Below are 26,703 nucleotides of genomic sequence, written 5' to 3'. Positions count from 1 at the left end.
GACCTAACCCCTTTCACATTAAAATTGGGAGATGCCTTTGAGATGAGAAATATTTTTAAAAATCCTGATCCGCTTTCTTTCATATTTTGTGGACTAACATAATCATTTATATTACATATGTTGGATATTTATACTGGTTAATACGAGATTAACACAAAATATTTTAGAATATTTTAGTGTAGTATTTATATTTTTGGTTTGTGATCAATATTATATTAACTAATTAGTGATACAAACCATACTAATTATTTTTTGTTGTACATATATTATGAAATAAATGCTAGATCTTAATTTTGGTGAAGTGTGGTATTACTAATAGGACTTGAATATCTTACATAATTCGTAAGGTACAATCTTTAAAGAATAGATAATTAGAGGTGAGTTTAGACGAATCAGATATCTTATTTATGAGAATTATACTTTTCAAAAATAATATAATCCAGACTTATAGTAGATTTATGATCGTAACAAAACATCAGTATTCAAACAAGAAAGTGTTCTATAACTCTATTCTTATATCGAAATTTTTCTAAAATTGATGACATTGTGAAATGGCACTTGATAAAAATAACAACCACCCACTCCACGTCTAAAGATTCAAGACTCAAAAGTCATTTTGGTAGGATATTTGGACGCGGCGTCTATGACTTGGTTTACAAAGAAAATTGATGTTAAATTTATTCTATTCTATCTGTGTATGTGATTGTGAGCCAGTGTGTGGGACATTACCAAAACTTTTGGGCTGGGCCAAATTTCGATTTCGTTGGACCACATGGACTAGGATTTAATTTTCTTCTTCTTCTTTGTTACTAAAATTATACACAATCCGTGCCCTTTTGCTATTCTCAAATGCTTTACCCAAGTTTTTCATTATGTCAATTTCAAATTAAATGAGATTGATCATGGTCCCCTCGCTTACAGCTTACAAGTGTAGATAATTGTTGGGGGACTTAGCATAAGATTTCTAGGTATCCAACCCAAAAAACTAGCCTTTTAGGTGGAGTGACCTACCACCTTATAAACCCAATCATCTCTCCTTTACTAGCCAATATGGGACACAACTCAATAATTCTCCCCTCGAACGAAACCACCGCCGGACTTCGGTCCTTTCGTCCGACACACCTGAGTTGTTCCACTACCACATTCCGGCTACTAGGGTCTAGCTCTGATACCACTTGTTGGGGGGACTTAGCATAAGATTTTTAGGTATCCAACCCAAAAGACTAGCCTTTTAGGTGGAGTGACCTACCACCTTATAAACCCAAGCATCTCCCCTTTACTAGCCAATGTGGGACACAACTCAACAATCCCCCCCTCGGACAAAACCACCACCGAACTTCGGTCCTTTCGTCTGACACACCTGAGTTGTTCCACTACCACATTCCAGCTACTAGGGTCTAGCTCTGATACCACTTGTTGGGGGGACTTAGCATAAGATTTCTAGGTATCCAACCCAAAAGACTAGCCTTTTAGGTGGAGTGACCTACCACCTTATAAACCCAAGCATCTCCCCTTTACTAGCGAATGTGGGACACAACTCAACAACAATGTGATGCGACGAATAGGAAAAAAAAATTATACCGACTCGGGAGCACCATCTTAACATCAACTAATAGCACCAAATTGTCCAGTAGATTCCATTAGAAGAACTATTAAATCTTTTTTTTAAAAAAAAAAATAAGTATGTTATGTTAGTGGATCTCATTAGAAGACTCATTTGACCTCCAAACGATAGATTTTTATTGGTCCGGTACATCATCTCAAACATGCTGAAAAAGTATAACACTACATTGATTTATCATGGGAACTCTCCTCCTAGTGTATGTCAAAGTTTAAATAAAGGTGTTAAACGGCTCGAGTAGCCATTTCATTTATGAGTTTATCATCATTCAATTCTTTTATTTATCATATGCATGACTCTGAGTCATATAATATGTATGCTTGCATTATTTACTTTTTGTTATCTATTTTAAATTTGGTGGTATTTATTGTAAGAAAAAAATACTTAAAAATAATAAAAAGTAAAAAAATATTATTATTATTATTTTTTATACCAAAACCTATTTTCCTATTTTATGTATTCAATTTTTTTCCTTTGATTTCAATTTATATGATTTATTTAATTTATAAGAAATATGAATAAAGCTGCATTTAAAAAAAAAGATAATATTGTAAAATGATGATACCAAAGGAATTATTGAGTACTATGAAAATATTAAGAGAATAAGTGGTATATATTGATTTCATTTGAGAATCTGCCACCTGATTATGATAATCATAGTTGTATCGTACCATATTAAATCGTGATGAATTTAATTGCGACGAAGACAACTGTGTTTTATTCTAAAGAAACTTGAGTCTAATTGTGTTTATTATGCTACAAATACAACTACTAACCCAACAACCTAAGTGGTATCCTCTCCATCATGTGGTAATAACATTAAATTTAATCAAGTTTTTTTGTGCACTAATAACATCCACAAAAGCGATTCAAGTCTAAAGATAGAGACGTTATTAAAAGTGACATATTGGAATGGAGTGTAGAAAATTAATTTCCAGGCGCACCGAAATATCATTCATTCTATATTTTTTTGTTTTATGTTTGTTATTTCACATCATGATTGTTTTATTTGCAAATGAAAACATTTTCTAAAATTTGTTTCCATTCTTCATCCGACTAGTTTGTCTCTGGATGATAATAAGAAGGCATTAACTGGGGTCAATTTCTAGATTTTGCAGTCAACATTGGCAAATAAAAACTGCTCATGGCAATTTCGGAAAGTCTGAGTTTGGACTTTGGAGTGATATTATAACTTTGTCAAGTAGACAAAATTAATGCAGAGAGAGAGAGCGAGACCAATAGAAATGTGTGTCGTATTAAACTGGCAAGCTTAGTCAGACGCAAGGTGTCAACAAGGCGTATTTAATTGCCAAGTGTCTGTCATAATTAGTCAATAATTTGGACTAAGATGAGATAACTACACTATCATCACTTGCTACTTTCAAACTATTTGCTCTCTCTAATTTTGTCCATATTTTCTGATCATTTTCTTATCTTGTTGCGAATCTCTTTGATATTTGACTTGATACCTCAACACAAAAAGTTTGCATGACTATTTACTAAAAAGTTTTAAAATTAATTTTTCAGTTTCTTTTATAGTTGACTTGATATCTCAACACAAAAAGTTGGCATGACTATTTACTAAAAAGTTTACTAAAAAATTTACTAAAAAGTATTAGAATTAATTTTTCAGTTTCTTTGATATTTGACTTGATATCTCATCACAAAAAGTTTACTAAAAAGTTTTAAAATTAATTTTTCAGTTTCTTTTGGATCACAATTTTTCAGTTACTATATTTAAATGGTATTATAGTCAAAAAGAGATCTATGTATCCCTCAATGAAAACTCTTAATTTGCATTACTATTTTCCTACATCTTAAGGATGTAGTTGTCCTTTTGCTTAAGGAATATTTTAAAAATTACAAATTCTAAACTAAATTTTAAAAGAACTTATATAAGAGTCAAATTGGTATATATTTTTAGGGACTTTATTTATTTCTTAATTGTGATTCAGTCTCCCACATATCTTTATTTGAACATTGCTGGCTGCATCAATCATGTCCATGACAGACTATTACTTCTTTTTTAACGAATCTCGACGGTATAAGGAAGTTTTATTGATCAGAACATAAAATTGTTAACCCTAGTCAAGGGGACATAATAACATATTGTTACACGTAACATATTATTACATACATCAAAAAACAGTTACATATGTAATTAAAAGAGAAAATCATCAACAACAACAACAACAACAATTGCCAAAAGTTAGAGCAAGGATCACAGAGATATAGAAAAATAATAGTGCTATTGAAATTTGTTGTATTATACATAAGAAGAACCAACAGCCGGGACATCGAGTTCTTCATTCACTTTCAGCGTACAAAATGAATAAGGAGGTATTCGGCATAATATAACTGCAAATATTATGAGATAACACATAATAAGAACTTAGTTTGGAAATTGAAATTTAACTTATTTAATTAATCACATCAATTTGATATTTAGTAATATTTAACACATCATCATATTAATTAATTAAGAAGAATTAATTCATACTTGCCTGCCAAATGAACATGTAAAAAGAAAATATCGATGCATTGTTAGATAGATCAACATTTCGAGCTCGATGCCAAAGAAATGAAAGAAGTGTGGCGTGGCCAATTATCTGTAAGAGATTAAAAAAAAAAATCTTATATGAGTGATAAGATAAAATTAATTTTGAGCACATATTATCAAAAGGCAAAATTTAATTAACTCTTGAAAAACAAAACATAATTCAATTCTTAATTACCGTTACAAGCTTGCTTAGCAGGAAAGATGAGGAAGCTCCAACTAATACCGCGGCTCCATACGCAGTGGAGAGCATATAAACAGATAGCCAAAGTACCTTATATTTTGAGAAGAAGATAAAATTTGGAAGCCAATTTTTATGTTGTTATTCATTAATTTGATTCTCTATTGCATGTAAAGGAAAATTAAAGATGAATAAGGACAGCATCATATATAATTATAAATCTGAAACACAATCATATATTGTTGAGATTAATTCCAATGTTTAATTATTGTTTTTACTAATTTACTAATAATAAAGTTTTACTAATTTACTCACTTTTTCTTTCCCTAGTATGACACCTAGTGTTTGAATTCCATGTTCTCTATCGCCTTCAACATCATGTAAATCCTGTTCAAATTAAACCAAAAAAAAAAAAAAGGTTGATTAGTAGCCACCAATTGTATAAACTGTGGATTCGACGTGTTACAATTTTATAAAAGATTTCGACACCTGCATTTATAAAATACAAAGATCGTATCTGAGAACAATTATAAATGTACTTTGATTTAACTACCTTGACAAATGCAATTGCAACGGCCATGCAGGTCATGAAAGCACTTGCAAACATCAATGGTTTCGTGACTTCCATAGGTCTACCAAGCACATATTTCTGTGTGCATGTAACAAATCCATCTCATCAGGAAAAAAACACAGAAAATTAAGATATATATATATATATATATATATATATATTGGTTCTACATAGTTTACTAAAATTTAACAGTAATTTTAAATCATAATTATCAATTTTATTGCAGATAATATTTATATTTCTAATCAAATATGTATGATTCTTTATTATTACAATCAAACAAGAGAGGAACTGCAGTATTCTACACATCTATAATTCAATTCTATCCTTTTCGAGAAAGTGATAAAAACCCCACCCGTCGTTTCAAGAAATATATCATTACCCCCTCTTAATTATTTTAAAACCCATCAAAACCCTGCCATTAAAAGAAATAACTAACTGTTAATTTTTTTTTTTTAATTTTACGTTTTACTATTTTACTCATAATTGTTTTTAATTGATCAATGAAAATTTTTATCACATCCAAGATAAGATAATAAAAATCTCATATCAATAAGATTAATAATTTTAAAATACCTGGACGTGGAAGAAGAAAGGAACTTGTGGAAGAAGTCCGCTCGTAAACACCACACAGACTTTGGAGTGATATTATAACTTTGTCAAGTAGACAAAATTAATGCAGAGAGAGAGAGAGAGACCAATAGAAATGTGTGTCGTATTAAACTGGCAAGCTTAGTCAGACGCAAGGTGTCAACAAGGCGTATTTAATTGCCAAGTGTCTGTCATAATTAGTCAATAATTTGGACTAAGATGAGATAACTACACTATCATCACTTGCTACTTTCAAACTATTTGCTCTCTCTAATTTTGTCCATATTTTCTGATCATTTTCTTATCTTGTTGCGAATCTCTTTGATATTTGACTTGATACCTCAACACAAAAAGTTTGCATGACTATTTACTAAAAAGTTTTAAAATTAATTTTTCAGTTTCTTTTATAGTTGACTTGATATCTCAACACAAAAAGTTGGCATGACTATTTACTAAAAAGTTTACTAAAAAATTTACTAAAAAGTATTAGAATTAATTTTTCAGTTTCTTTGATATTTGACTTGATATCTCATCACAAAAAGTTTACTAAAAAGTTTTAAAATTAATTTTTCAGTTTCTTTTGGATCACAATTTTTCAGTTACTATATTTAAATGGTATTATAGTCAAAAAGAGATCTATGTATCCCTCAATGAAAACTCTTAATTTGCATTACTATTTTCCTACATCTTAAGGATGTAGTTGTCCTTTTGCTTAAGGAATATTTTAAAAATTACAAATTCTAAACTAAATTTTAAAAGAACTTATATAAGAGTCAAATTGGTATATATTTTTAGGGACTTTATTTATTTCTTAATTGTGATTCAGTCTCCCACATATCTTTATTTGAACATTGCTGGCTGCATCAATCATGTCCATGACAGACTATTACTTCTTTTTTAACGAATCTCGACGGTATAAGGAAGTTTTATTGATCAGAACATAAAATTGTTAACCCTAGTCAAGGGGACATAATAACATATTGTTACACGTAACATATTATTACATACATCAAAAAACAGTTACATATGTAATTAAAAGAGAAAATCATCAACAACAACAACAACAACAATTGCCAAAAGTTAGAGCAAGGATCACAGAGATGTAGAAAAATAATAGTGCTATTGAAATTTGTTGTATTATACATAAGAAGAACCAACAGCCGGGACATCGAGTTCTTCATTCACTTTCAGCGTACAAAATGAATAAGGAGGTATTCGGCATAATATAACTGCAAATATTATGAGATAACACATAATAAGAACTTAGTTTGGAAATTGAAATTTAACTTATTTAATTAATCACATCAATTTGATATTTAGTAATATTTAACACATCATCATATTAATTAATTAAGAAGAATTAATTCATACTTGCCTGCCAAATGAACATGTAAAAAGAAAGTATCGATGCATTGTTAGATAGATCAACATTTCGAGCTCGATGCCAAAGAAATAAAAGAAGTGTGGCGTGGCCTATTATCTGTAAGAGATTTAAAAAAAAAAATCTTATATGAGTGATAAGATAAAATTAATTTTGAGCACATATTATCAAAAGGCAAAATTTAATTAACTCTTGAAAAACAAAACATAATTCAATTCTTAATTACCGTTACAAGCTTGCTTAGCAGGAAAGATGAGGAAGCTCCAACTAATACCGCGGCTCCATACGCAGTGGAGAGCATATAAACAGATAGCCAAAGTACCTTATATTTTGAGAAGAAGATAAAATTTGGAAGCCAATTTTTATGTTGTTATTCATTAATTTGATTCTCTATTGCATGTAAAGGAAAATTAAAGATGAATAAGGACAGCATCATATATAATTATAAATCTGAAACACAATCATATATTGTTGAGATTAATTCCAATGTTTAGTTATTGTTTTTACTAATTTACTAATAATAAAGTTTTTACTAATTTACTCACTTTTTCTTTCCCTAGTATGACACTGAGTGTTTGAATTCCATGTTCTCTATCGCCTTCAACATCATGTAAATCCTGTTCAAATTAAACCAAAAAAAAAAAAGTTGATTAGTAGCCACCAATTGTATAAACTGTGGATTCGACGTGTTACAATTTTATAAAAGATTTCGACACCTGCATTTATAAAATACAAAGATCGTATCTGAGAACAATTATAAATGTACTTTGATTTAACTACCTTGACAAATGCAATTGAAACGGCCATGCAGGTCATGAAAGCACTTGCAAACATCAATGGTTTCGTGACTTCCATAGGTCTACCAAGCACATATTTCTGTGTGCATGTAACAAATCCATCTCATCAGGAAAAAAACACAGAAAATTAAGATATATATATATATATATATATATATATATATATATATATATATATATATATATTTTGGTTCTACATAGTTTACTAAAATTTAACAGTAATTTTAAATCATAATTATCAATTTTATTGCAGATAATATTTATATTTCTAATCAAATATGTATGATTCTTTATTATTACAATCAAACAAGAGAAGAACTGCAGTATTCTACACATCTATAATTCAATTCTATCCTTTTCGAGAAAGTGATAAAAACCCCACCCGTCGTTTCAAGAAATATATCATTACCCCCTCTTAATTATTTTAAAACCCATCAAAACCCTGCCATTAAAAGAAATAACTGACTGTGAATTTTTTTTTTTAATTTTACGTTTTACTATTTTACTCATAATTGTTTTTAATTGATCAATGAAAATTTTTATCACATCCAAGATAAGATAATAAAAATCTCATATCAATAAGATTAATAATTTTAAAATACCTGGACGTGGAAGAAGAAAGGAACTTGTGGAAGAAGTCCACACGTAAACACCGCACAGACTGCGGCTAGAAATGAATTTCCCTTCCATCTAAGAAAGGGAAGCTGCATTATTGAAAGTCACCAATCACATGAACTTAGTTAATTATAAAAAAAATCACTTTATTTTTAATAATTTAATAATCAACTAATTCAATCGTCATTATTATTATTTTTGTGATTAGGGTCTCTCAACCATGTTCGACAAAGTTTTAACTTAATTAATTTACCCTCGCAGGGTAAAAATATTGATGTACCCACAAAATATCTTAACTTCAGCAATTTAATGTTATTCAAAATTAAATATTTTTAAATAATTTATGAGTACTATTTGATTAATACAAAATACATTTTATATATAAAACCAATTTGGGAGCTCACCGGTGCGGAGTAAGCAGTTGCAATAAAAAGCCACAAGATGACGCCCAAAACAAGTGGTGGAGATCGTAGCATAATTGCGGAAGCCAGACTCTGAAAATGCAGATCAGTGAATCAAATAAATAAAGCCTATACATCCTTAATTAGAAGATAAGTACAGAGATCAATAACGATAATGAAAGAGAACTTTTTCCTAGCTTGCAACATTTTCACATGCTAAGTTTGAGCCAATTGAAAAATGACATCTCAACGGATTATTAATCGAGTGATTTCTAATAGTTTCATTTGGCTGGCGACTCAAATTCGAACTTTTAGAAAGTATGGAATTAAAAATTAATTTGTACTCTATCTATCCCTCTACTATTTTAAATTAAAAAAAAATTGAAAAGTGAAAAATCAACACACTTAATTAGAAATTGGTATTTTTCATCTTTTAAATTAAACACAAATTATTTATGGGGAGCTTTATTCGTTGGCAGTTGCTTACCATCAATGCAGATATCCAAGTAATTGCAATCCCAGTTTCCATTGAAAATTCACCCGAAGCAAGGGGCATATAACGCTTGTTGACCTTTGACAAAACAATATTAAGCTGATTTATTAGAAACAGCCGCAAAATATGTGTGTGTGTGATGTAGGTTAGTTTTTAACTCTCTTAAATTATACGGCTTAATTAAAAAAAATGAGGACACCCACACTTGAAAATGGTTACACACACACACATATAGTCCTTCTTGCACGAGCGCCCATATATTTTAAAATGAGCATACTTGCACATGAAAATAATTATATATATAGTAAAAAAACATTTACATGCCCAAAGTTTGGGAGATGGACATGTAGACCTCCAAGTTTTCAATACAAAGATATCAAGACCCTCTTTGACCATAATACCCTTTAGCTCTATTACCTAAAAAAAAAATTGACCTCAATGTTTTGTAATAAATAGAAATATAATATTAAAATAGATGTAACAATATTTACATTTTAAAATATTTTCTATATTTAAAAAATATTTTTAGCACTTTAGAATCTTATACTATATTAAAGTAAATTTTATAATAAATAGAAACTTAATATTAAAATAAATGTATAAAAAATTAAATTATTTTTAAATATTGTATAAAATAATTTTAATATTATTAATACATAAAATATATTTTATTAATTGTAAAATCTATTTAACCCAAAAATTTATTTAAACTTTTATAATAAATACAAATACATTATTAAAGTATATAATAACATTTTAAAAATTATTTTATATATTAAAAAATATTTTAATGGTATTAGTCTACTGGACATATTAAACTATTTAAATTATATTTGTTTTCATTAAAAAAAATTTAGGTAAATTTTTTTAACTACTATATGCAAAAGGTGTTATGGTCAAAAGTGGGTATTTGTATCCTTTATTTTAAATTGGGGGTCTCCATAACTATTTTTCTAAATCTTAAAGAGATGTAGCTTTTTTTTTTCCTTTTATATATACACACAAACGCACATATATACACATACGAGCATGAGATTAATTAACATAATACATAATATCTAATGTACGTGCAGCAGATTTAAGCAATCCGGATTTCATACATGAAAACTCCATGCAATTAATATTAAATCTCTAATTTTTTCATTATATTATATATTGGGTTAGCATCGAATTAAGAGTAATACACGTACCTTGTCTATTTCAACATCAGTCACCTGGTTTACGGCCGGCACGTAAATGTTCATCAGTACTGAAGTCACCAAAAGCTGAAATTTCAAGAAGAATTGATTTATTATTTCAAAGTTTTCACTCGTCAAATAACATCAATTATAAAATTAATATATATTTGTAATTCTCTCATTCTAGCACCTTATATTTACGTACCTTCAATAATCCTAAGAAGAAGGTGGGAGTCAAGTCAGCGAGTTTTTCTACCGGAAGAAGAGAATTCGATGTTGTCGCTAAAAGCTGATTAAAGGAAAAAAAAAAGAAAAAAGGGTCATATAAAGTCATTATCAATTGTTATATGTTTGAGTTGGTGATAAGTTGGCCATTTTTTTTTTTAATAAGTTGACCATTTCTCTCCTCTTCAAAATGAAGGTTCGAGTGATAGAGTTCATTTTTCAGTGTTAATAAGTTGAGTTCGGTTTTTTTTTTGGAAAGAAAACAAGAAGGCTGAAGTTTAAACTGCTGACATCACATGATTAAGGAGAGAATTGTTTACCATTGGATTAAATTTAAAGGAAAAAAGAGGAACAGATGATAGAGTAGACTGAACTCACAACGCCGAAAAAAGCATATGGATAAATAAAACGGTAGAGTGCATTTAAGTTCTTGAGAAAAACATTCTTTGGACTCTCATCTCCATCCTCAGATTTTGATGCATTTCCATCTCGCAACTTGACAGCGGTAACACGGTCATTATTGTTGAACGGCTTGCAGACGACGTCGTTTCTCTCAGTAATTCTATTGGTAGGATAAAATGAATTTTCCAAGCATTTGATAGCGTACTTCTTGCGTTGATTTCTGTTCAGAACGCCATGAATATGTGTCACCGGCGGTTGGTATGTTTTAACGCAACCTGAAATGGCCACGGTTAATTATAGAAAAATTATAATGTTAAAAGGGCATTCAAAATGTGACCTTCCACCGACTAAAATTAACTAGCTAGTTTTAATTGGTAGAAACTAGAAACAAGCAAAGTATCATTCTGAGAATAGTACGCGCGCAATACTATTACCTAATAGTATTACTGTACTATGCATGGATTTTTTTTTTTCTCTTCTTGTCTTCATAAGGCAGCGGAAAAAAATTGGCTTGAATGTAAATAAAGTGAAAAATAAATATAAAACTTAATCTTAACCACTCATTAAACAAGGAAAGACAATAGTAATTGAGAGAATGAAAGACACGGAGGGGATCCTTGTCCTTTGAATGCAGAGTATTGAGCAAAACTTTAGTGATGAAATTTTCATAATATTGTGATTGGTAGTTAGTTCAGCATATCTCAACAGCGGATACGAGACTCAGAATGGAACAGGGTACTCATGGGGAAACGAGAGACTTACGGGAGTGTTGTACATAAGGATGGTATTTTGGAGAGAAGCTTGAAATGGCAAGCGTTTGAAGCATGATTTTCTTTCTCCCACTAAGCTATAGCTCTATTGTGTGACGAGAGTTTGGCGCCAAAAAGAGTCAATAAATAGATGTCCAGTGCATGAACACCCGCGGCAAGCCGCAATAATTTCTTCATAAAAAAGTCCACCAAAATAATCCCATTGATTTAGTCAGACTAAAAAAATAATAAAACGGAAAAAAATCTGAAGCATGACAATCACGATTTTCCTTTTTTTAAAAAAAAAAACCAATGGGAAAAAGCAACACGACTTGAATTACCAACTCCGGTTGACCATTCTTCTTTATCTGAAAAATTTTCCCTCCGAATGGCTCGAATTCAGCCGCTTGCGCTTACCATTCTTCTTTATTATCATTGTTATTGTTTAAGTAATTTTACTCATTTAAAGATCTACCAACTCCGGCAATAATATATACTTTGAACTTGAAGATACGGTGGAAAACAATTTTTTATATTTTCTTAGCAGATGAATAAGTCAGGAGCATTTTTTTATTATATAGTTGATGATGAATGATATTAAATTAAATTATTTTTAATTAATATGATGTTTAGTTTATATTAGAGAAATAGTAACCGTTTAATTAACTTTCTATTTGATGTTTGTAAGTAAAACTAGCTCATGATAAATTTCGTCTCTTTAATTATATACTTGCCTCTAAGGCACCGATTGCTCTAATGATCATAGTGTAAAAATTTTTGAAGCAAACCTCGACAAAATGAGGGACATTTCTTGAAGTAAAAGATAAAAAAAAAAAGCCAGTTATGAGGAATATAATAAACCTTATCCTCACAGAACTAAAACCAAAGAAAACTGTCCAAAAAAACATAAAAGCATACAACACAAGAATAGCCAAATGTAACAAAAAATTAATTAAATCTATAGCTTGCCAGCTCAGTCATAACCATCTTTGAAAGTTATGACATCACGAGAAAACTGACAATAGATGATAGGAGTTTTATGACAGATCATGAGTAAAAGGTCTTAAATTATAAAAGCATGATAAATTTGTGATAAAGTTTTCGTCTATAAAAATTTATTATGTATTTATGATAGACTTCTTAAATATCAATAACTAATGGCCGATTGGTGAAAAATATTTACTCAATCAAGTATTTTCATAATAATAATAATAATAACAACAACAACAACAATATTTAAAATAATAATCGTAGTCACCATTATTATAATAGATATAATAATAAAAATGAAAACAATTAACTAAGAGCATTTTAGTGACTTAAAAAATTCATTCTGATTCGTAGACAAAGTAAACATGTCAATGGGAATACAACTCATTCTAATTCTGATAATTCTTACAGCTTACGTAAATAACTTATTCTGATTCTTATTCCTCATTCTAGCACATTTTAATTCTACCCTATTCCGATTACCAGTTAGTAAATGCACCATATTTATTTTACTCATTGGTAATTTACTAAAATTGCCAATGATTACTTCAACAATTGGTGTGGTTGTAGTTTGTATAGTAAAATGGATATTGTAATTTCAATATATTAAAATTTCATGGATTTTATTTTTATTGGATTTTTAATTATTAGCATTATATTTTGTATTCATTTTATATTTACAAATTAGATTTCTAAGAGCATATTTACAAACTTGGGAACGTGTAAAGTAAAAATAAATAATAATAATAATAAAAATACAATTCAAATAATAATTGCATTTTTAAATAATATCAATTTTTCGTTAAGGATTTTAAAAAAGAAGCCCAAAATTTAAATAAATTTGAATTTTCGCATTTGATTGTGGTGTGACAGGCATGTGATAGGTAAAATCTATAATATATCTTATGACCGGCATTAGCATTGTCATAAATGAGTGACAATGACATTACCATAAATGTCATATCAAACCATTGTAATCTATAGTGATGGTACCATAAATGACATAACAATTGTAATCTATAGTGATGTTACCATAAATGACATATCAAACAATTGTCATATTTATTTTAATTCTAGCCTATTCCGATTATCAGTTAATAAATGTACCATATTTATTTTACTCATTGGTAATTTACTAAAATTGTCAATGATTACTTCAACAATTGGTGTGGTTGTAGTTTGTATAGTAAAATGGATATTGTAATTTCAATATATTAAAATTTCATGGATTTTATTTTTATTGGATTTTTAATTATTAGCATTATATTTTGTATTCATTTTATATTTACAAATTAGATTTCTAAGAGCATATTTACAAACTTGGGAACGTGTAAAGTAAAAATAAATAATAATAATAATAAATTCAAATAATAATAAAAATACAATTCAAATAATAATTACATTTTTAAATAATATCAATTTTTCGTTAAGGATTTTAAAAAAGAAGCCCAAATTTTAAATAAATTTGAATTTTCGCATTTGATTGTGGTGTGACAGGCATGTGATAGGTAAAATCTATAATATATCTTATGACCGGCATTAGCGTTGTCATAAATGAGTGACAATGACATTACCATAAATGTCATATCAAACCATTGTAATCTATAGTGATGGTACCATAAATGACATATCAAACAATTGTAATCTATAGTGATGTTACCATAAATGACATATCAAACAATTGTCATATTTATTTTAATTCTAGCCTATTCCGATTATCAGTTAATAAATGTACCATATTTATTTTACTCATTGGTAATTTACTAAAATTGTCAATGATTACTTCAACAATTGGTGTGGTTGTAGTTTGTATAGTAAAATACCTAACTATGGTGACTTGGTTGCTAAGTCAGTATGATAGTTATGAGCTATTAACAATGAGGAAAGCAGTGTTACTGATATGTTATTTTGTTAATCAGGTTGTTAGCATTTTAGCTTAATTTTAGCATATGCATTTGGTGCATGTAGAAATTTTCAGACATTACTATATAAAGGCATTGTAATTGCATTCATTATGTGATGAAATAATATATGAGCTTCATCAAATTTTCTCTTTCACTTTTCCAGTTTCTCTCTCACTTTCTTAGTAACTAGACAACACAAACTACAAAATAAAATTTGATTTGGTATAGATCAAACACTCTAATGGCATCTTCAAGTTTAATTACAAGCATTTCATCCTCAATTTCATCATTCACTTTTACAACACCAATTAAACTTGATAGATCAAACTATACAATTTAGAAATCGCATATCCTCTCCTTTGTTCAAGCAAATGTACTGGAAAAGTATTTTTAATGGATCGCGAGTTTGTTCAAATCAATTCTTCACTGGGGATTCAACAAACTCTAATGTTGCTAAATAGGAAGATCCTACATATGTTGTGTGGAAGAAGTAGGTCAATTGTTGTTCAGCTGGCTCTTATCCTCTATTAATGTTGAAATCTTTAGTCTTGTGGTGACAATCTAAAACCTCTCATGAACTTTGGACCAGCCTAGAACAATAATTTGGTTATGAAACTGTTGCTAAGAAGGTTCATCCAAAGATGATGTTAGGGATGGCAATAAAATTCACATTATCTTATAATTAAATTATTTATTTAATTAAATTTCAATTGAAAAATATATAAATTAAAATATTTATTTAATATGTATTAACATAATTAACTCTATAATCTTCATTGACTATGAAAAATATGTTAAAAAACTAATAATAATAATAATAATAATAATAATAATAATAATAATAATAATAATTAAAGAATATTGTAATGAAACGGTTTACCTTGGATATATATTTTTTTTATGTTTGATTTATGTTGTGAAATTATCGTTTGTGAATTTATGGTGTTGTTGTACATTATTTATGTTGAATTGTTGATTGTTAAATTATAATTGAATTTTATTTGATATTATTAGGTAAGTTATTAAATTTAAAATATATTTAAATTTATTATTATGCGGATCCAGATATCTGAAAAATCTGCTTGCAATCCATGCGAATATTACCCGCATTTGGATGCCAAATGTACAATGCAGATCTGAATCTAGATGCACCTACATCCAGATTCGGATCCAGATTTTTCCATTCTTAGATGATGTTGAATAATCTCAAAAAAGGATCTATGTCCATTACTGACTACTTTAGCAAGTTAAGATCTGTGACTTATGAATTGGTTGTTGCTGGTAGTCTAATCAGCTTTTTCGATTTCTTTACACACTTAATCCCTAGATTAGGCCAAGATTACTATCCTATTGTGGTGTATATTGAGGCCAATGTTCTTAAGATAAGTGTTAATGAAGGTAAACCTTATTTTGGCTCTTAATTGTTACTAGTTGAAATGGTCAAGGTCTTGACATAACACACATAGGCCATACCTATTTTTATAGTTCTTTAAGAACCTCTTTGAACTTGATTAATGTCATGTGTGTACCTAAGATAACCAAGAACCTTATTAGTATATGGTGTGTAAATTCTACTGCTATGGGTGTCAATGTGCAAGGTGACACAACAAGTAATATAATAATGAGTATTCAAGATCGTCTCCACAAGGATTGATGTTACCGAATTTGCTACAGCAATTCTGACATTGCAGTTTAGATTAAATTAAAAATAAAATAATTAAAGAAACTAATAAACTAACTAAATTAAAAATGCAATAAAAGAAATCTTAAATCAAATACGAAGATAGAATCAATAAGAAAGGAGTAATTGAGTGATTAATCTCACTTAATGGTTTTGACTATTTTTCTAATTAAGAACCTGTTGCTACAACATTTACTGCAACACTAGACATATTCCCTCATTCATCCTCAGCTGTCGTTTGTTGGATATCTTATATCTATATGCAACCTAATAGTGATTAGTTGTTATGCTAACATTAGATATAACATTAGATGATCTAGGTTCTATTTACCCTACAAGGTGAATCCTTATATCTAGTTCATCACTAATTTTATATTAAGTATGGCCTTATTCAAATTAAGATTACTCAACTTGGGAAACCTAATCTAAAACCACGTATTGTCTTAATGAAATCCACTAAGTCAGACATTTTTTAGGCTCTTTTTTAGTTAGTATCCACTAAATGGGTGATCAGCTGAAATAAAGAATTAAAATAAATACAATTATGATAAACTGCTACAGCAAACACAGAGCAACACACATATGTCAGTGAAACATCCCTTAAAATTGTTTATCATTCAACCACAACCAAACTTAGTTCATGATTTGTGAAAGAAAATTAAATAAAAGAGTTTTAACCATCAAATACATCTCCATGAATAAATAGAAAACAATAAAAGAACAAGAATGATTGATTTTCAATGGATCTCTGCGTTTTCTCCTCTGATGCAGCCACTCAATCTCTCTCTTGAATTATGTTTTTCTTTTGTTTCTTTGTGGTTTTTCTCCTTGGGTGACAACTCTCATTTTTCCTTTGCATGTGCGCTTCTTTTATAGCTGAAAATTAGGGTAAACGGAAGTGTAGGGCACGTTTCTTCTAGATTAGGAAACTCAAGATTGCAAACTTCTAAGTATCTCACGTGAAATCTTCTCTATCAATGCTCCAGGATTGCTACAATAATGGATGCTACAACAACGGCTACTGCAATTGCATTGTTCCAAATTTGTTTCAATTCTTCTGTAACCAAGTTCTTTCCTTATTTTTTTAGGCCTATTGCAGTAGCATTCCTTCCTTGAAATTTGAGCTTCCAGTCACCTACAATTATGCATATGATCTAAGCATACAAATTATTCTAAATCAAACAAAATTGATTAAAAATAAACTAAGATAGATATTTATGCAAAATAGAACTAAAATGCAATAAAACATATGATTTACTTTCTAAGTAATCATGATTTAAGTACAAAAGTGCCATGATAACTCTCATTTCATAGAGTTATCACACCCCCAAACTTAAACTATTATTTGTCCTCAAGTAATGACAACAACACTAACATTTCAATCACACACTCATGCACTAACAACTTAGCTCTATAATCAAATTTGTAAGGATTCTTCAACCCTCAGATCATACTATTAATCATGCAAAATTGCCATATCAGTTCAATTCTAGATTTAGGCCTCATTTTGTCCAAAGTGTGTGTGTGCCACTTTGATCAAATTCCAGAGGTACTGCAGCATTGCACATACATTATATAACTCAGAGGTAAAGTATAAATACATTCACATGTGCAGGCTGAAGTCATAAACAAGTTCAAACTGTGTTATAACAATTTTTTTTGCGATTAAATTTTCTTTAATGTATCATTAATTTTTCATGTAAATGTCTATCACTTGTGTAGATGACACCCAATTACTCAATCAATGCACATATCAGAGTTGCTACAGTAATGCTTGTAACATAATCTTATTTATGGACACCTTTTAACTCAAGGCTGAACATGAGACTCATGAACAGACCTGCCTACTCAATATCCCAGAAAGAAGACTTATATATATATGTATGTATGTATGTATGTTGCTACAACAATGGTCATAGCTCTTGTTGTTTTTTTGACTTAAGTATGTATATATGGTGCATACTTAGCTCTGGTTACTCAGCAACTTAAGCCATTGGAGCGGAATTTATTTCATAACAGGCATAGTTCAACAAAAAGTTTCCTCCCAAACTTGAGATATTTTCTACCTTTTTTATGTTTTCATGGTTCTACTACAACATACTTATAAAACTCAATCAAAACTTCATTGTCAAGACAGAAATTCAACCTTCATCTATACACTGTTCTTACTTAGCAATTACAATTATTAAATGACACTCAATTTATCTTCATTAGATTATCCAATCCATACACAAATACTAGATAACATAGATTCACACAACACAAACACATGCACTTACAATCACATTATACACTGACACAATCCCCCCAAACTTAAGAGGTGCTGTGTAAAAAGAAAATATTATTTCTGTTTAAATTTTATGTTTGGCAGAAATTTTAGTTACTATAAAAATTCTCACCACATTATTTTAACTTGAGTAATTTTTTAATACAAAATTCAATGTTTCTAAATTAATATGAATATTAACTGTTGTTTCGACAAAGGTTATACAAAATTTTGTTAAGGATCAATATGAAAAAAAAAATTTATATTACTATAATAATTAGGGAAAAAGACACTGACACCCCTAAAGTTTGGAGTAATAATCATGAAGACCACTAACTTTTTAATAAAAGATACCAAAACTCTCTTTTGACCATAATATACTTTGATTCTATTAATTCAAAAAAAAATTGACTCCAATATTTTATAATAAATGGAGATACGATATTAAAATAAATATAATAATATAAATTCTAAAATAATTTCAATATTAAAAAAATATTTTAATATTTTACAATCTATTACATATATTTTATATATTAATATAAATTTTATAATAAATAAAAACATAATGTTAATTAATATATATATATATATCATTTAAATAAAATTTTAAGGTAATTTCAATATTACTTGATACATGAGATATATTTAATTAATTGTAAAATCTATTTAATCCAAAGATTTATTTAAATTCTTTATAGAAAATAAAAATATTATTATAAGTATTAAATATAATAATTAACACTTTCAAAATAATTTTATACATTAGCCTACTAGACAAATTAAATTATTTACATTTTTATTTACTAAAAAGTTTTAAAATTAATTTTTTAGTTTCTTTTGGATCACAATTTTTCAATTACTATATTCAAATGGTATTATAGTAAAAAAAAGGCCTTCTTATTCCTCAATGAAAACTCTTAGTTTGCATGATTATTTTCTCAAATCTTAAGGATGTATTTGTCCTTTTGCTTAAGGAATATTTTAAAAATTACAAATGTCGAACTAAATTTTACAAGAACTTATATAAGAGTCAAATTGGTATATATTTTTAGGAACTTTATTTCTTTCTTAATTGTGATTCAGTCTCCCACATATCTTTATTTGAACATTGTTGGGTGTTGGCTGCATCAATCATGTCCATGACAGACTATTACTTTTTTTTTAACGAACCTCGACGGAAAGAGGAAGTTTTATTGATCAGAACATAAAATTGTTAACCCTAGTCAAGGGGACGTAATAACAGATTGTTACACGTAACATATTATTACAAACATCACAAAACAATTACAAATATCATTAAAAGAGAAAAACAACCGCAACAATTGCCAGAACTTAGAGCAAGGATCATAGAGATACAAAAAAATAATAATGCCATTGAAATTTGTTGTATTATATATAAGAAGAACCAACAGCCGGGATATCGAGTTCTTCATTCACTCTCAGCGTACAAAATGAATAAGGAGGTATTTAGCATAGTATAACTGCAAATATTATGAGATAACACATAATAAGAACTTAGTTTGGAAATTGAAATTTAACTTATTTAATTAATCACATCAATTTGATATTTAGTAATATTTAACACATCATCATATTAATTAATTAAGAAGAATTAATTTATACTTGCCTGCCAAATGAACATGTAAAAAGAAAATATCGATGCATTGTTAGACAGATCAACATTTCGAGCTCGATGCCTAAGAAATAAAAGAAGTGTGGGGTGGCCTATTATCTGTAAGAGATTAAAAAAAAATCTTATATGAGTGATAAGATAAAATTAATTTTGACCACATATTATCAAAAGGCTAAATTTAATTAACTCTTGAAAAAAAACATAATTCAATTCTTAATTACCGTTACCAGCTTGCTTAGCAGGAAAGATGAGGAAGCTCCAAATAATACCGCGGCTCCGTACGCAATGGAGAGCATATAAACAGATAGCCAAAGCACCTTATATTTTGAGAAAAAGATAAAATTTGTAAGCCAATTTTTATGTTGTTGTTCATTAATTTGATTCTCTATTGCATGTAAAGGAAAATTAAAGATGAATAAGGACAGCATCATATATAATTATTAATCTGAAACAGAATCATATATTATTGAGATTAATTCCAATATTTAATTATTATGGCCTTAAGAATAAAATTTTTTACTAATTTACTCACTTTTGCTTTCCCTAGTATGACACTAATGGTGTGTTTACTTAATGAAATGAGGAATGAGAATGAAACCCATATTTACTCGGTAAAATATAATTTGGGAATGAGAATAAAATGTTTGAGTCCCACACAATTTGGGAATAAGAAATGAGAATCTCATTCTCATGTGAGGGTTGGGAATGAAAATGAGGGAATGAGAATGAAATATATATTTACTTTTGTATCCCTTTAATTTTTTATATTTTCCAAATTACCCTCATTCAAATCACAATTAATTTTATTATTTTAAATGTCATTAATAATATTAATAATAATAATATTTATTATTATGTAAATCCTGTTCAAATTAAACAAAAAAAAGGGGTTAATTAGTAGCCACCAATTGTATAAAACTGTGGATTCGACGTGTTACAATTTTATAAAAGATTTCGACACCTGCATTTATAAAATACAAAGATCGTGTCTGAGAATAATTATGAATGTACCTTGACAAATGCAATTGCAAGGGATATGAAGGTTATGAAAGCACTCGCAAACATCAATGGTTTCGTGACTTCCATAGGTCTACCAAGCACATATTTCTGTGTACATGTAACAAATCCATCTCATCAGGAAAAAAACACAGAAAATTAAGATTTTTTTTTTGTTCTACATAGTTTACGAAAATTTAACAGTAATTTTAAATCATAATTATCAATTTTATTGCTGATAATATTTATATTTCTAATAAAATATGTATGATTGTTTATTATTACAATCAAACAAGAGGACTGTCGTTTCAATTCTATCCTTTCCGAGAAAGTGATAAAAACCCCACCTGTCGTTGCAAGAAATATATCATTACCCCCTCTTAATTATTTTAAAACCCATCAAAACCCCGCCATTAAAAGAAATAACTAACTGTTAATTTTTTTTAATTTTATATTTTACTATTTTCCTCGTAATTTTTTTTAATCGATCAATGAAAATTTTTATCACATCCAAGATAAGATAATAAAAATCTCATATCAATAAGATGAATAATTTTAAAATACTTGGACGTGGAAGAAGAAAGGAACTTGTGGAATAAGCCCGCACATAAACACCGCACAGTCTGAGGCTAGAAATGAATTTCCCTTCCATCTAAGAAAGGGGAGCTGACCAATTGGCCTTTGGTCCAATGGGAGAAGTCTTGCACTTACAATGTTGAGTGCAAGGGTTCGAGCCTCCATAAAAGCATTATGAAGGTTAGTTTTAGTTCTCCCTTAATTTTCAACTAATTGAGTGAAACAGTCTCTCCCTTACAAAATGTAAGTGGATTGTTTCGCATGATTGTAAATATTGTAATTATAATGTCTGATATAATATCAGTAATAATCTGTGTATAACAGAATTCAAAAAAAGAAAGGGGAGCTGCATTATTGAAAGTCACCAATCACATGAACTTAGTTAATTATAAAAAAAAAACTTTATTTTTAATAATTTCAAATAAAATAATATTTAGATAATCAACTAATTCAATCGTCATTATTATTATTTTTGTGATTTGGGTCTCTCAACCATGTTCGACAAAGTTTTAACTTAATTATTTTACCTCGCAGGGTAAATATTGGCCACGGTTAATTACAGAAAAATTTTAATGTTAAAAGGGTAATCAAAATGTGACCTTTCACCAACATAAAAATAACTAGCTAGTTTTAATTGGTAGAAACATGCAAAGCATCATTCCGAGAACAGTACGCGTGCAATACTATTAGTCTATTACCTAATAGTATTACTGTACTATGCATGGATTTTTTTTTTTCTCTTCTTGCCTTCATAAGGCAGCGGAAAAACATTGGCTTGAATGTAAATAAAATGAAAAATAAATATAAAATTCAATCTTAACCACTCATTAAACAATGAAAGGCAATAGTAATTAAGAGAATAAAAGATACGGAGAGGATCCTTGTCATTGAGCAAAAACTTTAGTGATGAAATTTTCATAATATTGTGATTGGTAGTTAGTTCAGCATAACTCAACAGCGGATACGAGAGACTCAGAATGGAACAGGATACTCATGGGGAAACGAGAGACTGAAGGGAATGTTGTACATAAGGATGGTATTTTGGAGAGAAGCTGGAAATGGCAAGCATTTGAAGCATGATTTTCGTTCTCCCAGTAAGCTACAACTCTATTGTGCGATGGGATTGACAAGAGTTTGGGGCCAAAAAGAGTCAATAAATAGATGTCCGGTGCATGAACACCCGTGGCAAGCCGCAAGAATTTCTTCATCAAAAAGCGCACCGAAAAAATCCCATTGATTTAGACAGACTAAAAAAATTATAAAACTGAAGAGAAAACTGAAACATGACAATCACAATTTTTTTTTTTTTTTGAAAAACGATGCCGAAAATTCTTGAAAAATCAATGGGAAAAAGCAACAGGATTTGATTTACCAACTCCGGTCGACCATTGTTTTTTACCTGAAAATTTTTCCTTCCAAATGGCTCGAATTCGGTGGCTCGCGCTTACCATTCTTCTTTATCATTATCATTGTTATAGTTTTAAGGAAAAATGACACAGGGACCCTAATATTTAGATGAAAGATACAAAATCTCTTAATGTTTTAAAAAAGGCATTCAAATTCTTATTTATTAACGAAACTATTTTGTTAAATCATTAAAAGGTTAATATCGTAATTGCAGATTAATAACAAATGAATTGACCAAAAAACCCACACACACTTGACACGCACAAACAGAACACATGCACACTTAACACACACGAACAAAACACACACATACCCTTAACACACACGAACAAACCACTCACACACACACACTGCTCCCAGATCTTGACAAATCCTTTAACACACACACTCACACGGTTTGCCAGAAACTGCTTGGGCTGCCGGAACTGCTCGCACTGCGCAAGGTGCTGGAACTGCTCGCGCTGCCGGAAGCTGCTGGAACTGCTCGCGTTTGGCTGCTGCTCGTGCGTCGAGGAAGCCGCGTTTGGTTGCTGCTCTTGCTTGTGGAATCCAGGGTTCAATTCTCTTAAAACTAATTTTTCTCTCTTTAATTTTCATTTTTTTTACTAAATTAACTTTATTTCTTTTTATTATCATTCAAAATTTATGCTTTTGAGATTTGAGAAAAAAATTCTAATAGATTTAAAGTGGTATAAAAACTTTCTAGCATGTTTGATGCATATGTGATGTATGTGCGAGAAAATAAATAAATGATTACGAGAATTTTTTTTTTTTGTTTATGGTTGTTTGATGAACATAGTTCTTAATTTGTCCGGCTTATTGGAGATTTCTTGCTAATTACTTTTGTTATTTCTTTTTTTTTTTTATGAATTTTTAGATGTCCATGGAATAAATGAATCAATTTTATTTTGTTATATCTAATCAGTTGGGTTAGAATGCTACCTAGGTGAGATATTATGCTTTTTTTTTTTAATGGTCATGGAGCATGTGAATTTTGTGCTTTTTTTTTCTTTAGGTTTTTATATAAAAAAAGTTTATATACTAATATTTATACACTAACCGTGCAACAACAACCACACAAGCTATGAGAGGAAGCTCACAAGCTAGTAGTCCGAGTTGCCATACAAATTTGTGGATAATGTTTTTTTTTTGGATAAAAGTCCATTTAGTCCTTGTATTTTAAGATTAGTTTTCATTTAATTCCTGTATTTTTAAAAATACCTCAAAACATTCCTGTCGTTAAAATATTGATACCCCTGCCGTTACTTTTTATTTCTTTTGGCTTACTTTTACAATATTATCCTTTTATAATAATTTTTTTGTTTGGACATTAATAAAAAGAAAATAATTAAATTACTAATTTAACCCTAAAAAATAAAAAAATTATATTAATTTTTAATTGTCAAAAATTGTATGCAAACTATCAAGTATGCAAATGGTGCTTGCAAAAAAATTAATATAATTTTTTTAGGGTTAAATTGGTAATTTAATTATTTTATTTTTATTAATGTCCAAACAAAAAAATTATTAGAAAATGGTAATATTGTAAAAGTAAGCCAAAAGAAAAAAAAAGTAATGGTAGGGGTATCAATACTTTAACGGCAGAGATGTTTCAAGGTATTTTTAAAAATACGGGGACTAAATGGACACTAATCTTGAAATACATGAACTAAATAGGCTTTTACCCTTTTTTTAAAAAAAAAATATTATGGTTATTGTTGTAATGTTTACCAGTACCAATTTGATACAATATTATGATATAAGGATTTTTTGTTATGTTTTCTGGACAGGTGGTTTTTATGTCTATTCGATATGTTATTTACTACAACTAAGATGTTGTAATTATTGTTGTGACTAATTTTTTTTATTTTGTTGATTATACAAGTTTAAATGATTGACGTATGAAGAATTGTTATTTTTATGGCATTAATAACCAATTTTATTTATTTTTATTCTTGAGCAATGGATTAAATTTATTTGTCTGGGAGAGAAAATTTGACAAAAAATTAAATAGAGAAATTGGGCAATGAGGATATATTTGTAATCTTATTAATAATATAAGGATAAATTGGACAATGAATAATTATTTTTTAATGTGCTAGAAGGGTATAATGGTAATTACACGTTAAAATTATAATTTTTGTTAAAAAAAAAGTTTCCGTTAATAAATAGGGGTCTGAATGTCTTTTTTAAAATGTTAAAGAGTTTTGTGTCTCTTGTCTAAATGTTAGGGGTGTCTATGTCCTTTTCTCTTGTTTTAATAATTTTACTCATTTAAAGATTTACCAACTCCAGCAATAATAAATACTTTGAATTTGAAGATACGGTGCAAAACAATTTTTTATATCTTCTTAGCAGTGGAATAAGTCAGGAGCATTTTTTATTATGTAATTGATGATGCATAATATTAAGTTAAAATGTAATTGATGATGCATAATATTAAGTTAAGTTATTTCTAATTAATATGATATTTAGAGTTAGAGAAATAATAACCGTTTAACTAACTTTCTATTTGATGTTTGTAAGTAGAACCAGCCCATGATAAATTTCGTGTCTCTTTAATTATATACTTGCCCTTAAGACACCGATTACTCTAGTGATCATAGTGTAAAATTTTTTGAAACAAACCTCGACAAAAAGAGGGAAATTTCTTGAAGTAAAAGATAAAACAAATAGTCAGTTATGAGGAATATAATAAACCTTATCCTCCCATAATTTTAAAAAAAAAGAAAACTGTCCAAACAAACATAAACGCATACAACACAAGAAAAGCCAAATGTAACCAATAATTAACTAAATCTATAGCTTGCTAGCTCAGCCATGACTGTTCTTGAAAGTTATGACATCACGAGAAAACTGATAATAAATGACAGGAGTTTTGTGACAGATCATGAGTAAAAGGTCTTAAATTATAAAAGCATGACAAATTTGTGATAAATTTTTTATCTATAAAAAATTTGGAAAATATCCACCGTCCACTTGATTTTATCCACTTTTTTCAAAAATATACAAATCCTAATTTTTTTGGTTGCGCTCCACCTAAACTTATATTTTTTTTCACATTTCCACCTCCGTCTGCAAACCGTCAAGACGTTGCTGACGTCATAAGGATAAAATTATAATTTCACTTGCACTTCAAAAACGACGTCGTTTAAGATCTGTAATAAGAAAAAAAAAAAAAAGGAGCCATAGTGGTCCACCAACACAGCAAGCAACGAAAACAACCATAGTTTGTTCCCCACCACATGCATGAAGAAGCAACAAAATCCTGCCATTTTTCCTATAGTTTCCATGCATTTTCATCAATGAACCACGGTTAAGTTTCAAATCTTTTGTTAAATCGAAGATTTAGAGGCATTGACGAAAGCGGTGAGTTGTTAAGAAGTCGCTACGTTTTGCTTTTTTAGGGGTTTGAAGCTACAATCAAGTAAGTTTTGTTTTATTTACTTATTTTCATTTAATTTTTCACATGAAACAATCTTTTT

General features: G+C 29.0%; 2 protein-coding genes across 12 annotated transcripts in view; both read right to left on the bottom strand.

Annotated features, from left to right (window-relative positions):
• LOC102615433 (tobamovirus multiplication protein 1) overlaps nucleotides 1-26,703 on the bottom strand; it is a 109,587-nt gene that overhangs the window by 71,744 nt on the left and 11,140 nt on the right. The gene's annotated exons all lie outside the window — the stretch shown is intronic.
• LOC112498888 (coumarin 8-geranyltransferase 1b, chloroplastic-like) overlaps nucleotides 3,854-26,703 on the bottom strand; it is a 47,108-nt gene continuing 24,258 nt past the window's right edge. Inside the window, exons 1-13 of one of the 9 annotated variants that reach the window (XM_052440322.1) lie at nucleotides 12,104-12,223; nucleotides 11,776-11,954; nucleotides 10,990-11,288; nucleotides 10,592-10,675; nucleotides 10,399-10,473; nucleotides 9,203-9,286; nucleotides 8,719-8,808; nucleotides 8,302-8,403; nucleotides 7,683-7,778; nucleotides 7,448-7,519; nucleotides 4,357-4,452; nucleotides 4,126-4,230; nucleotides 3,854-3,979 (exon numbers count right to left, since the gene is read on the bottom strand). In XM_052440322.1, the coding sequence (XP_052296282.1) occupies nucleotides 3,938-3,979; nucleotides 4,126-4,230; nucleotides 4,357-4,452; nucleotides 7,448-7,519; nucleotides 7,683-7,778; nucleotides 8,302-8,403; nucleotides 8,719-8,808; nucleotides 9,203-9,286; nucleotides 10,399-10,473; nucleotides 10,592-10,675; nucleotides 10,990-11,288; nucleotides 11,776-11,839 (1,209 nt within the window). In that variant the 5' untranslated portion in view covers nucleotides 11,840-11,954; nucleotides 12,104-12,223 and the 3' untranslated portion in view covers nucleotides 3,854-3,937. Of the gene's footprint in view, nucleotides 3,980-4,125; nucleotides 4,231-4,356; nucleotides 4,453-6,499; nucleotides 6,751-6,896; nucleotides 7,002-7,128; nucleotides 7,225-7,447; nucleotides 7,520-7,682; nucleotides 7,779-8,301; nucleotides 8,404-8,718; nucleotides 8,809-9,202; nucleotides 9,287-10,398; nucleotides 10,474-10,591; nucleotides 10,676-10,989; nucleotides 11,289-11,775; nucleotides 11,955-12,103; nucleotides 12,224-26,703 lie in introns of those variants that run through there. The other 8 variants (XM_052440318.1, XM_052440317.1, XM_052440316.1 and 5 more) reach the window with 8 other exon arrangements.

This window comes from Citrus sinensis, chromosome 4 (genome assembly GCF_022201045.2).
Source record: "Citrus sinensis cultivar Valencia sweet orange chromosome 4, DVS_A1.0, whole genome shotgun sequence".
In the NCBI taxonomy this organism is placed as follows: domain Eukaryota; kingdom Viridiplantae; phylum Streptophyta; class Magnoliopsida; order Sapindales; family Rutaceae; genus Citrus; species Citrus sinensis.
The sequence above is the reverse complement of the archived record's forward strand: the minus strand, read 5'-3'. Positions and strand labels throughout refer to the sequence as shown.